We start from the raw sequence: 17,229 nt of genomic DNA on the forward strand, positions 1-17,229 counted from the left end.
TTTTTTATTTTTATTTGGGTAAATATGAAATATTTCATTATTATGCTGTAGAGACAGGTGAATGGTATTGCCCAGACAAACACCCTACAATGCTGCGCCCTGATTGGGGAAAGCTTTGCCCAATCAGGGCGCAGTATAAGCTGGTTGTTAAGGAGCGGGGCCAAAAAGCTGGCGGCAGCGTCCTTAACAACTGATGAGTCATTAGCTGTCAATGGGTTTCCCACCCCTAATGTGCCTGGAAAGTGGCGCATCTGTAGCATGTATAGATCTTGCTACAGCAATAATGACAAATCCCATTTAAAATGACTCGCAGTTACAATTGCCGGCACCCGGCTATTAAAAAATTTAAGAAACAAATCGGCGTAGGGTCCCCTCAAAAATCCATACCAGACCCTTATCCGGGCATGCAGCCTGGCAGGTCAGGAAAGGAGAGGGAACAAGCGAGCGCTCCCCCAGCTTCCTAAACTATACCAGACCACATAGCCTCCCATGTTGATGTCAAGCCGCGTATAACCCTGGGCTGTGGTTGTTGAGGTCTGCGGGTGGGGGGCTTATCAGGAATCCGCCGCACCCGCCGACCTGAGAAAAGAAAAAAAAAAGCCCCGCTCTCGTTGAACGCTTTCTGCGGTCTGTATATTTGCGGCCTGATAGTTCTTATATAGGGAATGAGCAGGGCCACTCTGGTGACGTCACTGGGTGGTCCTGCCCCCTCATGACGTCATGGACTGGTGCACGTTGGGTCGGTGATGTCACGAGAGGCGGGGCTGCCAGGTGATTTCACTGGTGTGGCCCCGCTCATTCCCTATATAAGGACTGTCAAACCGCGAATAGGCAGAGCGCGGGAAGCGTTCAATGAGAGCGGGGTTTTTTTTTTTTTTTTCTTTTCTAAGTTCGGCGGGTGGCGTGATTTATGATGGATTTACGTCGGGGGTACTATTTTTTTTTTTTGTTGTTTTTTTTTAATAAAGGACTTGTCGAAAACTGTCTCGTTTGGTTATTTTTTTTATTTTTTGGTAAATGGGAAGGGGTACGATGTACCCAATACCCATTCACATAGGGAGGGAGCAGGATCTGGGGGCCCCCTTCCAGATTCTAAGCCCCCCACCTGCAGACCCTGACAACCACAGCCCAGGGTTTTTCGGGAAGAGGCCCTTGTCAGGAAGAGCCCCCCCTCTGCCCCAGAGAACCCTCCTATGTTGAGGGCGTGTGGCATGGTATGGTTCAGCAGGGGGAGCGCTCACTCGCCCCCCCTTTCCTGACCTGCCAGGCTGCGTTCCCATATAAGGGTCTGGTATGGATTTCTGGGGGATTCCACGCCGTTTTTTATTTTTACATTTTGGCATGGAGTACCGCTTAAAGCGGAGTTCCGGGCACAGAATCGTTTTTTTTTTATTTTAATGTCCCCCAAACAGTGACCCTTACACCACTATATATCCGCTAATCCTGTTTCTTAGACTGGAATAATCTTTTTGCAAGTATGAAATCTTACTTTATAAAATTTTGGACGAGCGCCACCATCTTTCTTGTGGATCGCTGAGTCCGTTGTGGGAAAAGGTCTTCCCTTCTTCCTCATCCGAGTGGGCGTAGGCCTGTGAGTCGAGCGCGAAATCTCGCGCATGCCCAGTACTATGCGATCGGCATAGTACTGGTTTACGTAGGGTCGGCAATGTTAGAGGAAGTAGCGCGATGATAAGAGCGTCCGGCCGCCTACGTCACTGCACAGTGCATCTTGGGAGCGCCGAGTAAGAGCTCCCAGGACGCATTGCGGGACCGGAAGTGACGGGGAGAGCCGAGGCTCTGGAGGGAGGAAGTCGATGGAAAGGTGAGTATATAATGCTCTCTAAACAGGTAAGGGAAAAAAAAAAAAAACGGGAATATCCAATTCAGGCTCAGCAAAGGGTAAGGAAGACCATGCAGTGAATTATACAAAAACGATTCTGTGCCCGGAACTCCGCTTTAAAACCCATACCAGACCTAAAGGGCCTGCTATGGACTGGGGGTGAGCAATCCGTTTTTTTTCTTTAATTTTTTGATAGCCAGGAGCCGGCAATTGTAACTGCGAGTCATTTAAATGGGATTTTTTTTTTCCAGAAATGTCATTTTTGCTGTAGCAGGTTCTATACATGCTACAGATGAGCCACTTTATAGGCACATTATGGAAACCCCCAGGCACAACATTTAAAATAATTTTTCATTTTTAATTCTGCACTTTAAGCATACTTAAAATCCCTGCTCCTGAAAAATCTTTTTTCACATTTTTTTTTTTTTTTATATTGATCCATGTCCCCCAGGGCAGTACGCAGACCCCCCACACCACATTCTGGCCAATTACTACATATAAGCCTTCAAAATGGGAACTTTTAATTTTTTTGTTCGGCTTCTGTAGACTGTAATGGGGTTTGCTGTTTGGGTTAGAACATTTTCCCTGTTCGGGAGTTCTGCTGCGAACCGAACGGGGGGGGGGGGGGCATTTGTTCCGCCAATTCCTATTATGTTGTCTTCTATCAAGCCAGCAGATGTCTCCTTTTGACAAATTCAGCTATTATATCCTGAAAGGTGTCATCAGTGAGCACTCTAATAAGTCTTCACTACAGTGATTTATGACTTCAAAGCAAGCTTTCCTGTACTGTTGCTTTTGCTAAGCTGTAGTGCTCTATGAAGCTCTTTTAGGAAACAGTTACAATACAGTTATACACTTTTGAACCAAGCCTATTAAAATGGATCTTTAAAAATGTTTTAAATTCTTCTATTCTTCAGAAATTTCTTTGAAGTGGAAAAAGAATAGAATCAGAACCTATAACAATAATAATGCAGAATAAGTACTTTCTCCTTTATGGGTCATAATTAAAAATAATATGTGGCTGCATTTGTAGACTAGAGATTATATTAAAATGGTTCTAAAGACATAAGATTTTTTACCTTAATGTATTTTATGCATTAAGGTGAAAACATTTTAGGTGCCTGTTTCTCCCCCTGAATATATACCCGAGTCCAGTATCGATCCAGCACTGAGTCAGCAGGTCGTCTCCCCTGTGTACACACTCTCACAGGCTTGGCTGAGAGCAACAGGAGCCATTGGTTCCTGCCACTGTCAGTCAAATCCATTGATTTGATAATATTTAGGAAAAAAATAACTTTACAACTGCTATTACTTTGAAAATATTTTATTGTAGCACCCTCCTAGGTAGGTGCTAGGAAAAAGCATCTAATGCTCCTTCTGCTTATCAGGGAATCCTGATCTTTTAGGTGGCCTGTCACATGTTTCCAGGTGTGATTCACTGGGTCTGAGGGAGTGTCCCCACTGTATCCAATGAGGGAGCTTGTTGGACAGTGGAGGAAACCCAGCCAGTGACACATTAGCTTTTGTGAGAGTCCCAGTGGGAGGGCATTCTTGCAATGCATCCTGGGATTGCTCATAAAGGCCTGGGGGACATGTGACAGGGTGTCTTTGGCAGGAAGCAGAGTCCCAGGGGGAGGCAGACGGCTGTCTCTCCTCCTGCAGTGTGTGAGGAAGGTGGTCTTAGGCGGTCGGCCTAGTGAACCAGGTGTGGAGCTGAGCTGCAGAAGATCCAGTGAAGCTGACAGTGGAGCTGCTGGCAGAGTCTCTCGGGAAAAACAGTGTCGTGAGTACCAGGAGATTTGCCAAAGGGTCTGCCCAGGAAGGGGGACCACTCCAGTGAAGTCAGGGGATCAAGGAGCTAGCTCACACAGAGAGTGTTACAGTAAACGGTGCCGTGTAGAGAAAAACTCCTAGACTGTTTCCTGACTGAGCAGTTTGAGAATGCTAAACCGTCATGTTGTTGCTAAGGGTAACCCAGGGGAATCCGTAACCAGCAGCTCCCAAGGGAGTAGTGCTACATTATATTTTGCTGTTATTCAGCCGATGCTTTTATTTCCATCCATGTTATGACAGCTACAATTATAATGCATATTCATATATAATAGCACTTACAGAAATATTTTTGTAGAACTATCTTTTACGTTTCCCCCTCCTTTCCCCAGCACCCTCCACAAAGATTTAAACTCACCTGTCCACATTCCTGTGAGATCCACACTTTGAGGCTCATGGGAAACCTAATAGTTGCCAATGCAAACTTTTTGGCCAGGTTCTTGGTTTTTCTGTGCACGCACAAAGAAAATCCCATTCATTCCTACAGAGAAGCTGTCTCCATAGAGATTTACTAATGAGGGGATTTACTAAAACTGGAGTGCAAAATCTGGTGCAGCTCTGCATAGGAAACCAATCAGCTTCCAGTTTTTTTGACAAAGCTTACTTGAAAAAGCTGAAGTTACAAGCTGATTGGCTTCCATGAACAGCTGCACCAAATTCTGAGTGCTCCAATTTTAGTAAAATGACCCCCCAATGTGTCTAAAACACATGGAAGCACTCCCTAAGGGCTCATTCGTGCAGACCCTTGGATCCCTACAAACCCAGGAGGCATAGAACAGTGGTCAGAGTCATGGATCACTCCCACACAAATGTACACACAAATAATTGGTACCTTTAGCTGTTAATATGCTTTGCTGGACTTTAAGGAGCCTTTAAGAGGGAATGGGCTGCCTCAATGCATCCTTGTCCTAATTTATCCATTACTATACTGTATACTGTATGCTCACACATGGAGACTCCTATAGACTAGAGTTAGCACCGCACCATACAGGGGGGCCATGTAGGCAAATATATTTGTTGCGCAACTAAAACCTCTGTTTTTAATGGAAATTTAATGTACTTTTTTATCGATTTAATTTTTTTTTTTTGGCTAGCTGGGGGTTGTTGTGTAATTTTGTTTTGTTTTCTACCTGTAAAAGTCTCCCCTGGGTAGACATCCAAATGCCCTGAGAGTGCTACTAGGTGCCGTAATCTGGAAATTGTGATGTGAGCAGTCAGGACCCCTGATAAGGGGCTACCACCGGTCCTCCTCTACCAGGCCAGCAGGGGGGCTCAGGCAGCAAGGGAATCAGATGTGGGCAAGACAGAGGATGATCAGTGCAATCAGATGGCAAATACAAGAACTGATCCCCTGTCTGTCCCTCCCTGCAACATCTGAAAGACAGCTTTTAGCTGTTGCAGAGAGGGACACACAGGAGATCTGTTCCTGTAATTGACATCCCACCACACAGATCATCCATCCTCTAACCCCGCACCCCCCGTGTGTGCTCCCCCTCGCCTCGCAGCACTACCAGCTTCCCTCTTCTCCTACCAGCTTCTGCTGCTGCGTTTCGGAATGGAGGGCAGGAATGGGGCTAGTCAATGTGTCATATTTACCAGTTTCTTCCTTTTGTGAATGAACATAGTGAGTGATCAGTAAGCTGTGCTTACTATGCTTCAGTTAGTGAATGAACAGGAGCCTCTGTACAGAGTGTGTGTGATTTCTTACAGCAGCCCTGTGAGCAGACTCCGAGCTATCATTTAGATGGCACATGATAGTTAATAGTATTTCCCCATACTCCTTCATTGGTAACCACAGAAATGGTTTTATAGGTAGGTGAAAGGAGGAGCATAGGAGCTTGGCCAGCACAGAGAGAAATTACACAGTCCCAGAAGAGGAGAGGGCTATGACATAAATGTAAGGCACATTGTACATTAAAATTTTCAAAAAAGAAAAACCTTGCAAGTAAAAATTTAGTGACAGGGTCTCTTTAACATGCAGGTCATACAAGGTCACTCATTTTCTAGTATTGGTACCTCCTTTCACATATGGAAGCAGGCCTTTGGGAGATGAATATGTATCATGATTATTTCAGTTTGCAGAAACTGTTCACCGCTTTTCTAGAAATGCTCCTTAGTCTAAGTTTACACTGGCATTAAAAGCAGGCATTTGCAAATGCCTATGCAAATGATACAATGGACAGCACACAGTGCTGTTCAAATTAGAAAAACAAGAACCAAATTGAAGCCTTATGTCGAGTCAGGAGGCGTTTGAAGCCTTTCAACACCTCCCATTCAAGTCTATGGTAACGCTCAGGAAACACTCTGGCAGGCGTTTGCGGCGCAGTTGCATTGCGGTTGTGGGGCATTAAAATTTGTTTATTTCTGTTTGTTTCGATTGTGGAGCAGTTTTAGCGCGCCTTAAAGCATAACTCCACTTCTGTTGAGAAAAAAAAACCTTCCCATCTGGGTGATCTCTGTACATTGAAAGGATTTGAACAAACTTTGTTGCAGATTCCTACCTTTTGTTATTCTGAAGAAATCACTGTATGTCTTTCTGTGCCCATGTGGGAAAGTGAGTCTAATGGGCGTGGTTTCATAACTATCAATCAGCTGTGCACCTGCAGGGCTCTTATGAGGAAATCTGCTGGACCTGCATCCCTTTAGATGTTTTTCTATTGGGAGTATCTCACCAAAAATGACATTTTTGTTGCAGGGAATGCCAGAAATCTGCCTTGTATCTTAGTGCAGACTTCTGGGAAAATCGGTGAGTCAATCACACAAGCAGGCAATGTTTCTGGGGTGTGGTCAGTACACATTCTGTGTACAGAACAGCTCCAGGTGCCATATTGCATTGCATTTTACAGAAAATTACAGCGGCTGAAGATTGAAAAGGAAAGGTCATTTTTAATAACATTCAATTACAATATAACTTGTGTCGCAATTGTATGCGCTATATTATTTTTTCTTTATTTGCTATTTTTTTTCCCCATAAAAGTGGAGTTACTATTTAACGCTCATCAAATGCTTCAAAACAGTGCATGTGCTTGTAAAATGCCCCATACTGAAGCTCATTGATGCCAGTCTGACGCCCATACTAACGCCATACAAATGCTATAGGAGCGTTTTTTAAGCGTTAGAACATGCCCTTTCTTTTCTGTTGTAGATGCAATCACTGTCATAGTCAAGCCAGCATTGATTCTAATGTTTACTAATATGGAGATTTAACTTCAGAAATACTGTACGTCTAAGCAGCTTTAAATGACAAAAGGCAAGAGCTGCTAATTTGTCTTTCAGCACAGTCTGGATCTATTACCTGCTCTCCTATTATGAATGTCACAGGATTTGCATGAGTTTCCTTTCCCATGGGAAGGTTTCAAGAAGCAGGAAGAACTGAGGAACAATTCCCTCTTTGAAGCATTACTTCATTACACATACGCCAATAATCTCTAATTGCATTCTCCTGATGTTTAACTTTCTACATCCCTCCTCCATAGTATTAATCACTCAGAAGCCTTGTATGATATTTTTGCCTCCAGTGGTGCTTGAGCTTCCAGGAAACAAAGACGGATGGTCACCTGTTGTGCTAATAGCGGTTGTGTAAACGTGTGGTAACATCGCTCAGAAAGGAACTCAGAATGCTGTTTATAAAAGCACATAGGAGACAAGTAGAATATCGGATTTACTTTAAAATACATTTGACACGCTAGATTATAATGGGACAAACAGGTGCTTGTATGACAGGTGTAACAGGTGTGGCAGGCACACAATTCCAATCTAATGTTAGAAGTTTAGGACACAAATTTCACTATAAATATTAAAAAAAGGTATTAAAGTGGTTGTAAAAGCTAAGCATTGTTTATGTTAATGCATTCCCTGCATTAAGGCCCCGTTCACATGGGCTGTCCGATCAGGTCTGCCTGTCTGTTTTTCAGGCGGACCTGATCAGAGCCTCCAGTCTCCCCTATGTTTACTGGCCATGACTTCCACTCAGGGTTACTAACGTGCCGAACCTTTATCCCAGAGGGATCTGCAGGAACTGGGATAGATTGATTTATTCATATTCTAAACTCCTAAATAGATACTCGCCTCTCTTCCATCTTCTATTCGGACGGTTGGTAAGATATCTGTATATACCACCACCGTCTATTGGGGGTCTGTGCCCCAGCAGCCCCTTGTGGAAGGCCTTCTGCAGCCCCCCGTGAGACACCTCTGGAGAGACTGTTGGAGACAGTTAGGTGCAGCTATGATGGTCACTTCTTTCTTGTTTTTAACCACTGTGGTTCTACAAACAAATTGACCTTTCAACTCAGGATGTAACTATCTACTATGTTCATTGACCCCTGATGAAGAAACATACACTTTACTTCGAAACATGTTGGGTCTTTCTCTGTCCCCATCTGTGGATAGTGGACATGAACATTGGTCCCCCGTGCATTTGAACCGCCTGGATTTTTAATCCATTTGTATTGTATTATTTTCTTGTTCGTTTGGATTTTTGTATCTTGTAATAAACTATATAACTTTTTTTTTAAAATCTCCGTACAAGCCCATTAAAATCCCATTTAGAGGGAAATTCCTTGTTTTTGTTGTTGTACTTTAGGGATGTGGGCACTCTCTTAGTTTCTTCACCAGATGGACTAATATATTCAAGCACCAGTTTTTCCTATGGAGCGGCGGATGTCAGTGGTGATATGTGCACTGACATCCGGTGCTATCCGATCCAATCCTGTCCGCAAAATCCAGACAGATGGTGGTCTTATTTTCCATCTGAGGAGGGAGGCAGGAGGGAGGAGGCAGGAGCGCCGGCGTGGGATCTGAGAAGAGGAGGATTGGGGTGGCTCTGTGCAAATCCATTGCACAGAGCAGGAAAGTATACCATTTTTGTTAATTAAAAAAAAAATGGGTTTGTAATTACTTTAAAGGCATTATAAACCTTCCCACCTGCATCTTGTGTTTCTCACCTGCATAAGATGTGCTTGCTCATGTAGTTCCATTGTGTTATTTGTTGGCCTGTATGCACAGCCTTTAGAAAAGTAAATCTTCACATTCTGGAGTCGGAAATTTAGGTTTGCATTCAACCATGACTCATGTATCATGGCACTGCACAGGTTAATGCATGACATCTGTCTGTAGTCTAAAAACTAACACTTCCTGTGAAGAAGCTATATGTCCCACAATCCCCGGGTCTCTCAGTCTAGCACTGGTGCAGGTGCAGTAAGTAGATCTAACAGACACAAGCAGGCAGAGCAATGAAGGGAAGAGTGTGTTTTCATCACATTAGCACTCCCACATTTGCGATACAACACAGAAGAAACATTTGGGCATGAACTGGATGCTGCGTCACCCAGAACAAGAAGTTGCTTGTCTCTTTAGCAAATAGGGATAAGCTAGATGAATAAAAACATAGACATAGGAGATTTGGTTAGCAATGACACTACATACTGCCGCCACAACAGGTGAGCCTATTACCAGGTAAGGAAAACAAACATTACAGAGAATATAAATAAGATAATACCAAGGTAAAACAACATAAACATTTGAAAGTGTACAATGCCTTTGAAGATTCTGATTTGTGAGTACCAGTATTAGGAGTCATAACTTGGCTTACCATACATGCCTACTGTCAGAAGTCAGTGGATTTTCTAGCCTAAAGTGAATCTGTGCTTTGCCAACACAGAAAATATCCTTCAAAAAATGTCCTTCATTCAGTTTTGCACCCCATCACTATAGTCCAGCCTATAGTCCAGTCTGTGCATGCATTGAGGTAGGGCTCTTACTTTATATGTAGGCGCAGTGCAAAGTATATGGACTGGAGTATGATGGACAGAAAACCAGAGTGGCAGTCTGTAAACTTTGTGCAAGGCTAGTATACTTGGTATACTTAGCAGCGATGATCAGAAGAGGTTAATTGATAAAAACTACACTGTAAACAAGAGTTGTCTTGGTTTTCTAAAGCAGGAGTGTCTGAGCTTTTTTACAACCTCACAATTACAGGTTACCAAGGCAAACAATTAATATTAGACATGGTTGTCATCCAATGCTCCTAGCTTCGCACAAGACTAAAGCAATCAATTTGTTTATCACCATGTTAAGATTATAGCAACCACTCCAACTGATGAATCTTGAGAGGAACAGTCATTGGAGCTATTGTTCTTGGAAAAAAAATTCCGTATGCCCATTTAATATCCCCAAGTACTTAATAATGTAAGGGCTTATTACCTTGCAATCCATTCTACAAAGCTTCCCTTCTTGAACTATGAGATCACCAGGAGCTTGCAAGAAATGAGGACGGAAAAATCTTTCCTGGATGGGTTCATTCTCATCGCCACTATCTCTTGACCGAGATCGTGGTCTAGGACACAAAAAGAAACAAAGACATGATGTAGTCATGGCTCTTCAAGAATATACTTTGTGCAATCGAAAAGCTAGACTATGATACTATCAGCCAAAAATGCTGGGTGGCCAAAAGCCCTGTAGTTTATACAAAAAATATCCCAGGATATTGTTTCAAAGCTCTGTGGTAAGACACCATATAAATAATTTGTGATACATACCACGTGCAGTATATACAGCACAAGTCTGAGTAATGTTTTTCTATTTAAAGTAATGGAAAACCAGATGATTCAGATGAAGTTTTAATATCTTCAGTGTACCATATTCCTTTCAAAAATCAATTACTCTTTCAATGTCTCCTACATTAAAGGCTATTGTGTAACACAGAAATGTTTAATATGAAGCCACACCATATTTTATAAACTATCATAATAAGAAAAGATATGGTTTGTTCCAGATTTTAAACCTGTGACTCAAGAAATAAAATGAAGAAAATATTCTAGTGAAGACGTATTGGTGCCTCAAGAAAGGAAGAAGACCAATTCCTCAGCACAAAGGAATTTTATTCTGTTTAACTGACGCTTATCATCTACACTATAATAGAGGTCAACAACCAAGTGCTTTGGTGGTTATATATTGGTCAGGGAATTGGGGCAAACAAGTTTTAGTAAATTAAAACTAAAAATAAACCTGCTTTAGTGCCAGTTCACACATGTGCAATGTGGGAACCCTCCGAATCCCACAATCGCACTCAACTGGCAGGCAGTTCACACTGACATATGCAAATCGCTGGGGGTGTCAATACAAAGCTAATGACACCCCTAGATCAGTTTGCATATCGCATTGCGAACTGAAAGTTCGGACACGAATCGGATTGCATAAGTGTGAACACCAATGCGATCCAATTCTGGTGCGGACCGAAAAAAGAGTCCTGTGTGACTTTGGTCTGAATGCAATGCAAATTCAACCATACAATCTGTAAGGCTGAATTCACAACACACAGACATCATATGTGATTTGCAGAGCAGTGCAGTGCGGATCACATGCAATGTCTGACATCGCATATGTGTGAACCAACACTTAGCAGATCTTTGGTACTGCCATGCTGAAAATGGTAGCTGTCTAGCTGTTATGTTGACTCTATGGCTCTGTTACTGATCCGGCTACCAACCTGTCAATCAAATTGCCTATTTAGTTGTTCTTTTCCTAGCCCTGTATTTCTGTTGCTCAGGTTACTGATTTTAGATTGTGTCTGAATACACTTGTGTGTTACCAGTCCTTATATTTTGCCTGTCCTTATTTCTGATATTGCCTGTTGTCTAAGTACTGCACTTTTTTTTATATCCTTGACTAGCTGCCATCTGCACAGGTGTGACTAATTGCTGCAACCTGGCACACTCACCAGTAACGTCTAAGGCTGCCCATACATTATACAATTTTCTTGTACAATTTTCCTTTAGATTTAGCAAAACTATATAATACAAGGTCAAACCCAAACACTTTTAATTTGTATGCAGTCAGGCATGCTCTTGGCTCTTGTACTACATGGTTGAAGGTAAATCTAAAGGAAATTGAATAAGAAAATTGTATGATGTATGGCCAGCCTCTCATTAATTCTGGGGTGCTAAGGTGAAGACCTGGTCGGTGTGCTTAGACTGCACCACGGCCCTTTTAATAGCTCATACCCTTTCCAGAGGGTCCACTATCTAGTTTGTCAGTGACACTTTCTTTAGGTTAATATTATTTAAAGGCTCTGCAACAATTTAAGGATTATCTTCACCAAGGACTAGAATTGAGCAGGCCTTCCCTATATTGATGTCTAATCTAAAATGGCCTGGACACATGTAGCATGAAAAACTACTGATACAATTCAACTCTGGTCCATCTCTTAAAGTGGAGTTAGTAAGTAACCAACTATGCAGACAAACCATATGGAGTCCTGATAATCAGAGTTAAATCCAGTGTAAAAAGTTTTGGTCAGTGAAAAATAACAATTAGCCCAAACAATATGTCAAATTTTAAGTTTTACTTTATAAGTGTGAACAATTAGAGGCTGACAATAGCGGACAAAGTAACATTGTACATACCTTCGAACGTGAGGCTGGTTTGTAGGTGTGCGAGTACTCCTTCCCCTCTGGTTCGTAGCCTGCACCATCAGTCTACCGGTACAACTAACTCTGCCCTGTGGACAGCAACATATAACTAGTTGGTAACATTTAATACAGAAATATTTAATGCAATTTTTAGCAAATTAAACCATAAAACATGTATGGTGTGATTAGAACACAATGTGACATTATATTTAAATATTAAAACAATTATATACAAAAGCTAAAAACTAGAATTCCTTTGTCCATGTAAAGCGATAGTAAACTCTACATTTACAATTGTCTCCATTTAATGTATTAAGAAACAATGTACATATGTATGTACTCAGAATTGTACTAACCTCCGCCGTTAAGCAGAAATCAGGCAATGTTTTATTAATGACGTCACCGGCGAATGCGCAGATTTGGATCCATTTATGGCATGCTGTTAATTTATGCACATGTCATGCCCCCATCATCACTTGCCTTGCAATCATGCATGACTACAGATATATTCACAACTTCCTGAAACACCCCATGTGACTTTCATCGTCACATGGGGTGTGCACATTGGTGCTGAACACTGGACTCAGAGAAATACGGGATGGTTGCCATAGTGATCCAGAAACGAAAACAGGGCTTGGCTACAGATACATTTTGCGCATGCGTGAGATTACTGTCATGATGGAAAGAAAGGGTGAAAGGAAAATACACTCGTGAGGTGGAAGACAATAGATAAAATGGCACCTGCTTTGGCCAGGAGAGATTAAAAACAAAGTAAGCAACAAAATAAGTAAGAGGCAACCTAGGGGGCGAACTTTTAATGTGGATTGTTTTAGAAACCTATGGCATAGTACCCCTAATAATAATGATACATAGAGTGGCTGAGTTTACTATAGCTTTAAGACCTTGCCAAACAACCCCCCCCCCCCCCCCCCCCACTGCCAATTCCTGTGTTTTCTTGGCACACAGACCTGTATTACTCATAGCATTGCTATGGAACCCTAAAATACAGTAACATTCTATGTGAATCATTGTATTCTCGTAGACAGAGAAGTCTGCCTAGCTCTTTAATCAACATATGGACTTTATCCCACTATTGTTTCCAAAGAGACTGTAGGAGATTGGAATCCTGTGATACTAAACACAGGGTTCAAATATTCTTTTTTCTCTTTACCCATACTTTAAATAATAGAGGTTTTGAGTTGCTACTTGCACTTGCTTTGTCTTTTTTTTAAAAAAAGTGAACTGTAGAGAAAACACTTTATTATAAATGGCATTATAACATGTTTATTTAACAAATACACAATCAAAGCATTTAGGACATTTTACTTTGAATTTGCACCTCATAAAGTCACTTATAATTTATAGGCTTACATACTGTCCTAGAGTGACTTTGATTTAAGTTATATAATGAGTTGATATAAACATTTTCAAGATGATACATCTGGGAAAAGAGAACAGCAAACACGTCATAATGGCTCCAAACATTTGATCCATAGCTGTATACACTACACTAAATGCGTGCTTTACTATTTTCCATGACTAAGGTTTAGTCTAGCGGGTGATGTATGATGGGGAAGAGACACAAAGTATCTGATGTATAAGCATGTCACTATCTAAAGCTGTTTACTTGTCAGTGTGACAACAGAGGAAGAAAAATAAACTAACTACAAAAAAAAGCAAAGTGTTTCATGCAGAAATATAATTATTAACGAGGCAAAGAAAAAGACAGATGACTGAGGCCAGTAGGAGGATTGCTTCTTAAAAGTCTATCTTCTTTTTAAAGTTATTAATATATGCACATGCATGTGACTAGCTTAAAATGCAACAGAATTTATATACTAAGGTGCTACAAGCACCACACTTTAATCTCATCACCACAATCAAATGCATAATATTCAGAGCTGAAATCATTATTAATATATAGACTCATATAATATAATATGATATATATATATATATATATATATATATATATACATATATTATATTATATATATATTTTTTATAAATATATTTTATGTTATTTTTATATATTTTATATTATATAAATATTATATATATATATATATATATATATATATTATATATATATATATATATATATATATATATATATATATATATATATATATATATATATATATATATATATATATTAGATATATATATATATATAAATATTTTATATATATTTATATATATTATATATTATATATATTATATAATATTATATAATTATATATAATATTATATAATATAATATATATGGATTCATATGATCCATCACGCTACTGTGACATCATTATTTCCTCCTGAATTGGCTACACAAAAAATACCTGCATTTTCTGGGTACAAGTGGTACATACACATGACATGCTACTACATAAGGATCACTGCAGCTTTTGAGACACACTTATTGACTTGAAGTGTAACGATTTATTCATCCAGTACGTAACAATCTATAAAGTCCTGTGTTGACAGTTTTTTTTGGTTTAGAACTGCTTCTTTCCCTATACAAGTCAATAGGAATTCAGGTGCAGCCTAAAGCAGGTTGATGCAGTTTACAAGTTTAAATGAAGGTCAAAAAGAGATCCATTGCAGAGCAAATGCACCTGTCTATGAATGATCCTAGAATCATCTCAAACTAATATCCAGTGGACGTGGAATGCACCTTGGAGAGATTACACTCTTCCAGAACCAAGCCTTTATCTTCCTTATATCTGCATCGGTAACATGTACATTTGAAGTGTCATAATACTTTATGAAAAATATTTGTAACTGAACTGCTCAGGGGTGGTGCTTATAAAAGCTTTGCAAAGTACACATAGCACTTGTAAAGAAAAAAACAACAAAGGTGGTTGACTGCCCCAACCTTCTCTTTTGCTAAGTAACACTTCCTACAAAACAGCAGATGCACTTCGAATGGTCAAGAGGGGGCTTGCTCCGAATATCAGTTTGAGACCCAGTCATGTAAAATCAATGTTTGATAGCGAAAAAAATGAAAAAAATGGTTCCTCTAAAGGAGTTTCACGGATAAAGCAATTGGAAAGATTTTTACTCTCTTGGTAACTGGGGAGTCAGAGGAGGTTATAAAGGTTGAAGAAACTATTATGGGGCAGAAAAGCTGACCCCACTTGAATTCTTAAAATAAGAAGTGGGAAAGGAACAGAGAGCCCCTCTGACAGCCAGGAACTTGTAACCTAGCAGCGCCAGAAACACAACATAGAGCTCATGTTTGGATTAATGGACAGCAATGACAAGAGTTTATTTGCTTAGAATATAATCCTTTTTGTGTTTTTATCTTGGCGCACAGCTCAGCTTAAACTGACACAAAATTCACTTTAGCGATGTGCAACAGAATACTTCCATGCCTGTCTTATAAGCCAGATAGGAATCATTAAGACATTTTTTTTTCTTATAGTAGTTCACGTCTGAAATATTCAGTGAATGCAGTTCAGGGTGAATGAGAGTTTTTTTTTTTTTTTTAACCAGGAATATTAGAATAATTTGGAGAATAACAAGGATGTTATCAATGAGCAATTATTACAATACTTTCCTAAAAATTACATTTTAAAGAAGTGATCATAGCAAGCAAATCTCTTGTAATATAAACCAGTTTACTAAACTATGACCCGTTGTTTAAAAATGTAATTATGCAAGCTAGTTTCTATTCTAGCAAGAAGTAAGATGTTTTGAGAAAAGAAGAATATAAAATCTTTTGATCTAAATCTGATTGCAGCAATTATTATATAAGTACGACAGTCATGCCTATAACCAAGGCAGTGCCATGTCCCCTCCCTCTTCATCGCTGGTCATCAGCTCCAAGGCTGAAACCACTCTAAGTCAATCATACCCAGTGCAGAAGTCTCCACTTGAAAGAAACGAGCGGAGAACCCCTTTACAGTGGAGGCAAACTTCACAATTTAATAAAAAAAAAAAAATACGCCCCACATTATGGCAGATTTACCTGTCAAACTATCCCCTCCAGTACTGTCAGTGCTCCCACTATTTAGAGGCGCTTCTGTCTTCCTTCTGGGTTTGGACTGTTTGGCAATGGCTGCAATTACTTCAAGCATACGCATGTGAGTCATATCATCGTGGCATAGAGCTATGCCGTAAATGTGCGCTAAGCTGTGCATGTGTGGCTCAGTACGCATTAACCCTGATAGGCAGGGAGGAGCACTTATGACAGAAGAGACCAACAGGGTCCTGCCAGGTCTTTTTTATGTTCAATTCCACTTAAAGAAAGCAGATTACATAGAAAAACACCATTCACAACACGGAAAAACTTTTTTTTGTACAATACAGAAACGACTTTTTCAGAAGTATAAAGAAGAAGTTTGAAAATTCAACAATGCCTATAATGGAAATGTTACGAAGAAATATGAGCTAATGGTTAGTGATCACAAGTTCTCATATTAATGCAAATGAGCATTTCTGTGGTTGATCTGGCATTAATTCACGATGACTTCACGTCTGATTGTGAAAGGAAACATGTCATGAGATAATGTTACATTACCTGTGGGTTGGCAGCCATGATAGTATAGTTCCCATCATCATCCAAGGAAGAAGCAGAGGTGTGAAGGGAACAGGTCCCATCAGGTTCCCTCTGGATTCTGTAGTGTTCGCTTCTTTTGGAGATTTGTTTCCCATCTTTGAACCAATAAATCTGCAGGTCCAGATGAAATAAAACATAAAAGAACAGCTTGTCACTGTTGAGTAAAACAGTATATTTCATTTAAACACTATATCAGCGCCAGCAGATTAAGGCATACTCAGGCGTAACAGCTGAAACTCAAGGCAGCTGCACACTTACTCTGCTTCAGTTTAACATATCAAACAAATGAACAAACTGATCCAAAAGCTATTTTTAAACAGCAAGAAAAATGGACTTAAGCATTGCCAAGAATGCTAATCTCCAAAAGGTTACAAGGCGTCCTGGGTCTGTGGGCATCTCATGCATTCCACACAAATGGTACAAATGGCATGAAATCGAACTCAGGGATCTGCAGTCCTCCAAAGAGAATCTTCTAGAAACCTTGGTTATAGCCCTACCATAACAGAGGTTTCCAGAAGATTCTTCTAGAAGAGGTTTCTAGAAGATGCTCTTTAGGAACTCGAGCATGAACTTTTTTTAAGTATATCTGGACT

The 17,229-nt window shown here is 40.3% G+C and overlaps 1 protein-coding gene across 3 annotated transcripts in view; it reads right to left on the minus strand.

Moving 5' to 3' along the window:
* Positions 1 to 17,229, minus strand: part of PALLD (palladin, cytoskeletal associated protein) — a 505,650-nt gene that overhangs the window by 17,111 nt on the left and 471,310 nt on the right. For all 3 annotated transcript variants that reach the window (XM_082252316.1, XM_082252317.1, XM_082252318.1), the window contains 3 exons: positions 16,598 to 16,747; positions 12,073 to 12,167; positions 9,872 to 10,004 (listed from right to left, as the gene is read on the minus strand). In XM_082252316.1, coding sequence (XP_082108442.1) covers positions 9,872 to 10,004; positions 12,073 to 12,167; positions 16,598 to 16,747 — 378 coding nt within the window. The remainder of the gene's footprint in view (positions 1 to 9,871; positions 10,005 to 12,072; positions 12,168 to 16,597; positions 16,748 to 17,229) is intronic.

The sequence above is a fragment of the Pelophylax lessonae genome (assembly GCF_965119305.1).
Source record: "Pelophylax lessonae genome assembly, chromosome: 1".
Classification (NCBI taxonomy): Eukaryota; Metazoa; Chordata; class Amphibia; order Anura; family Ranidae; genus Pelophylax; species Pelophylax lessonae.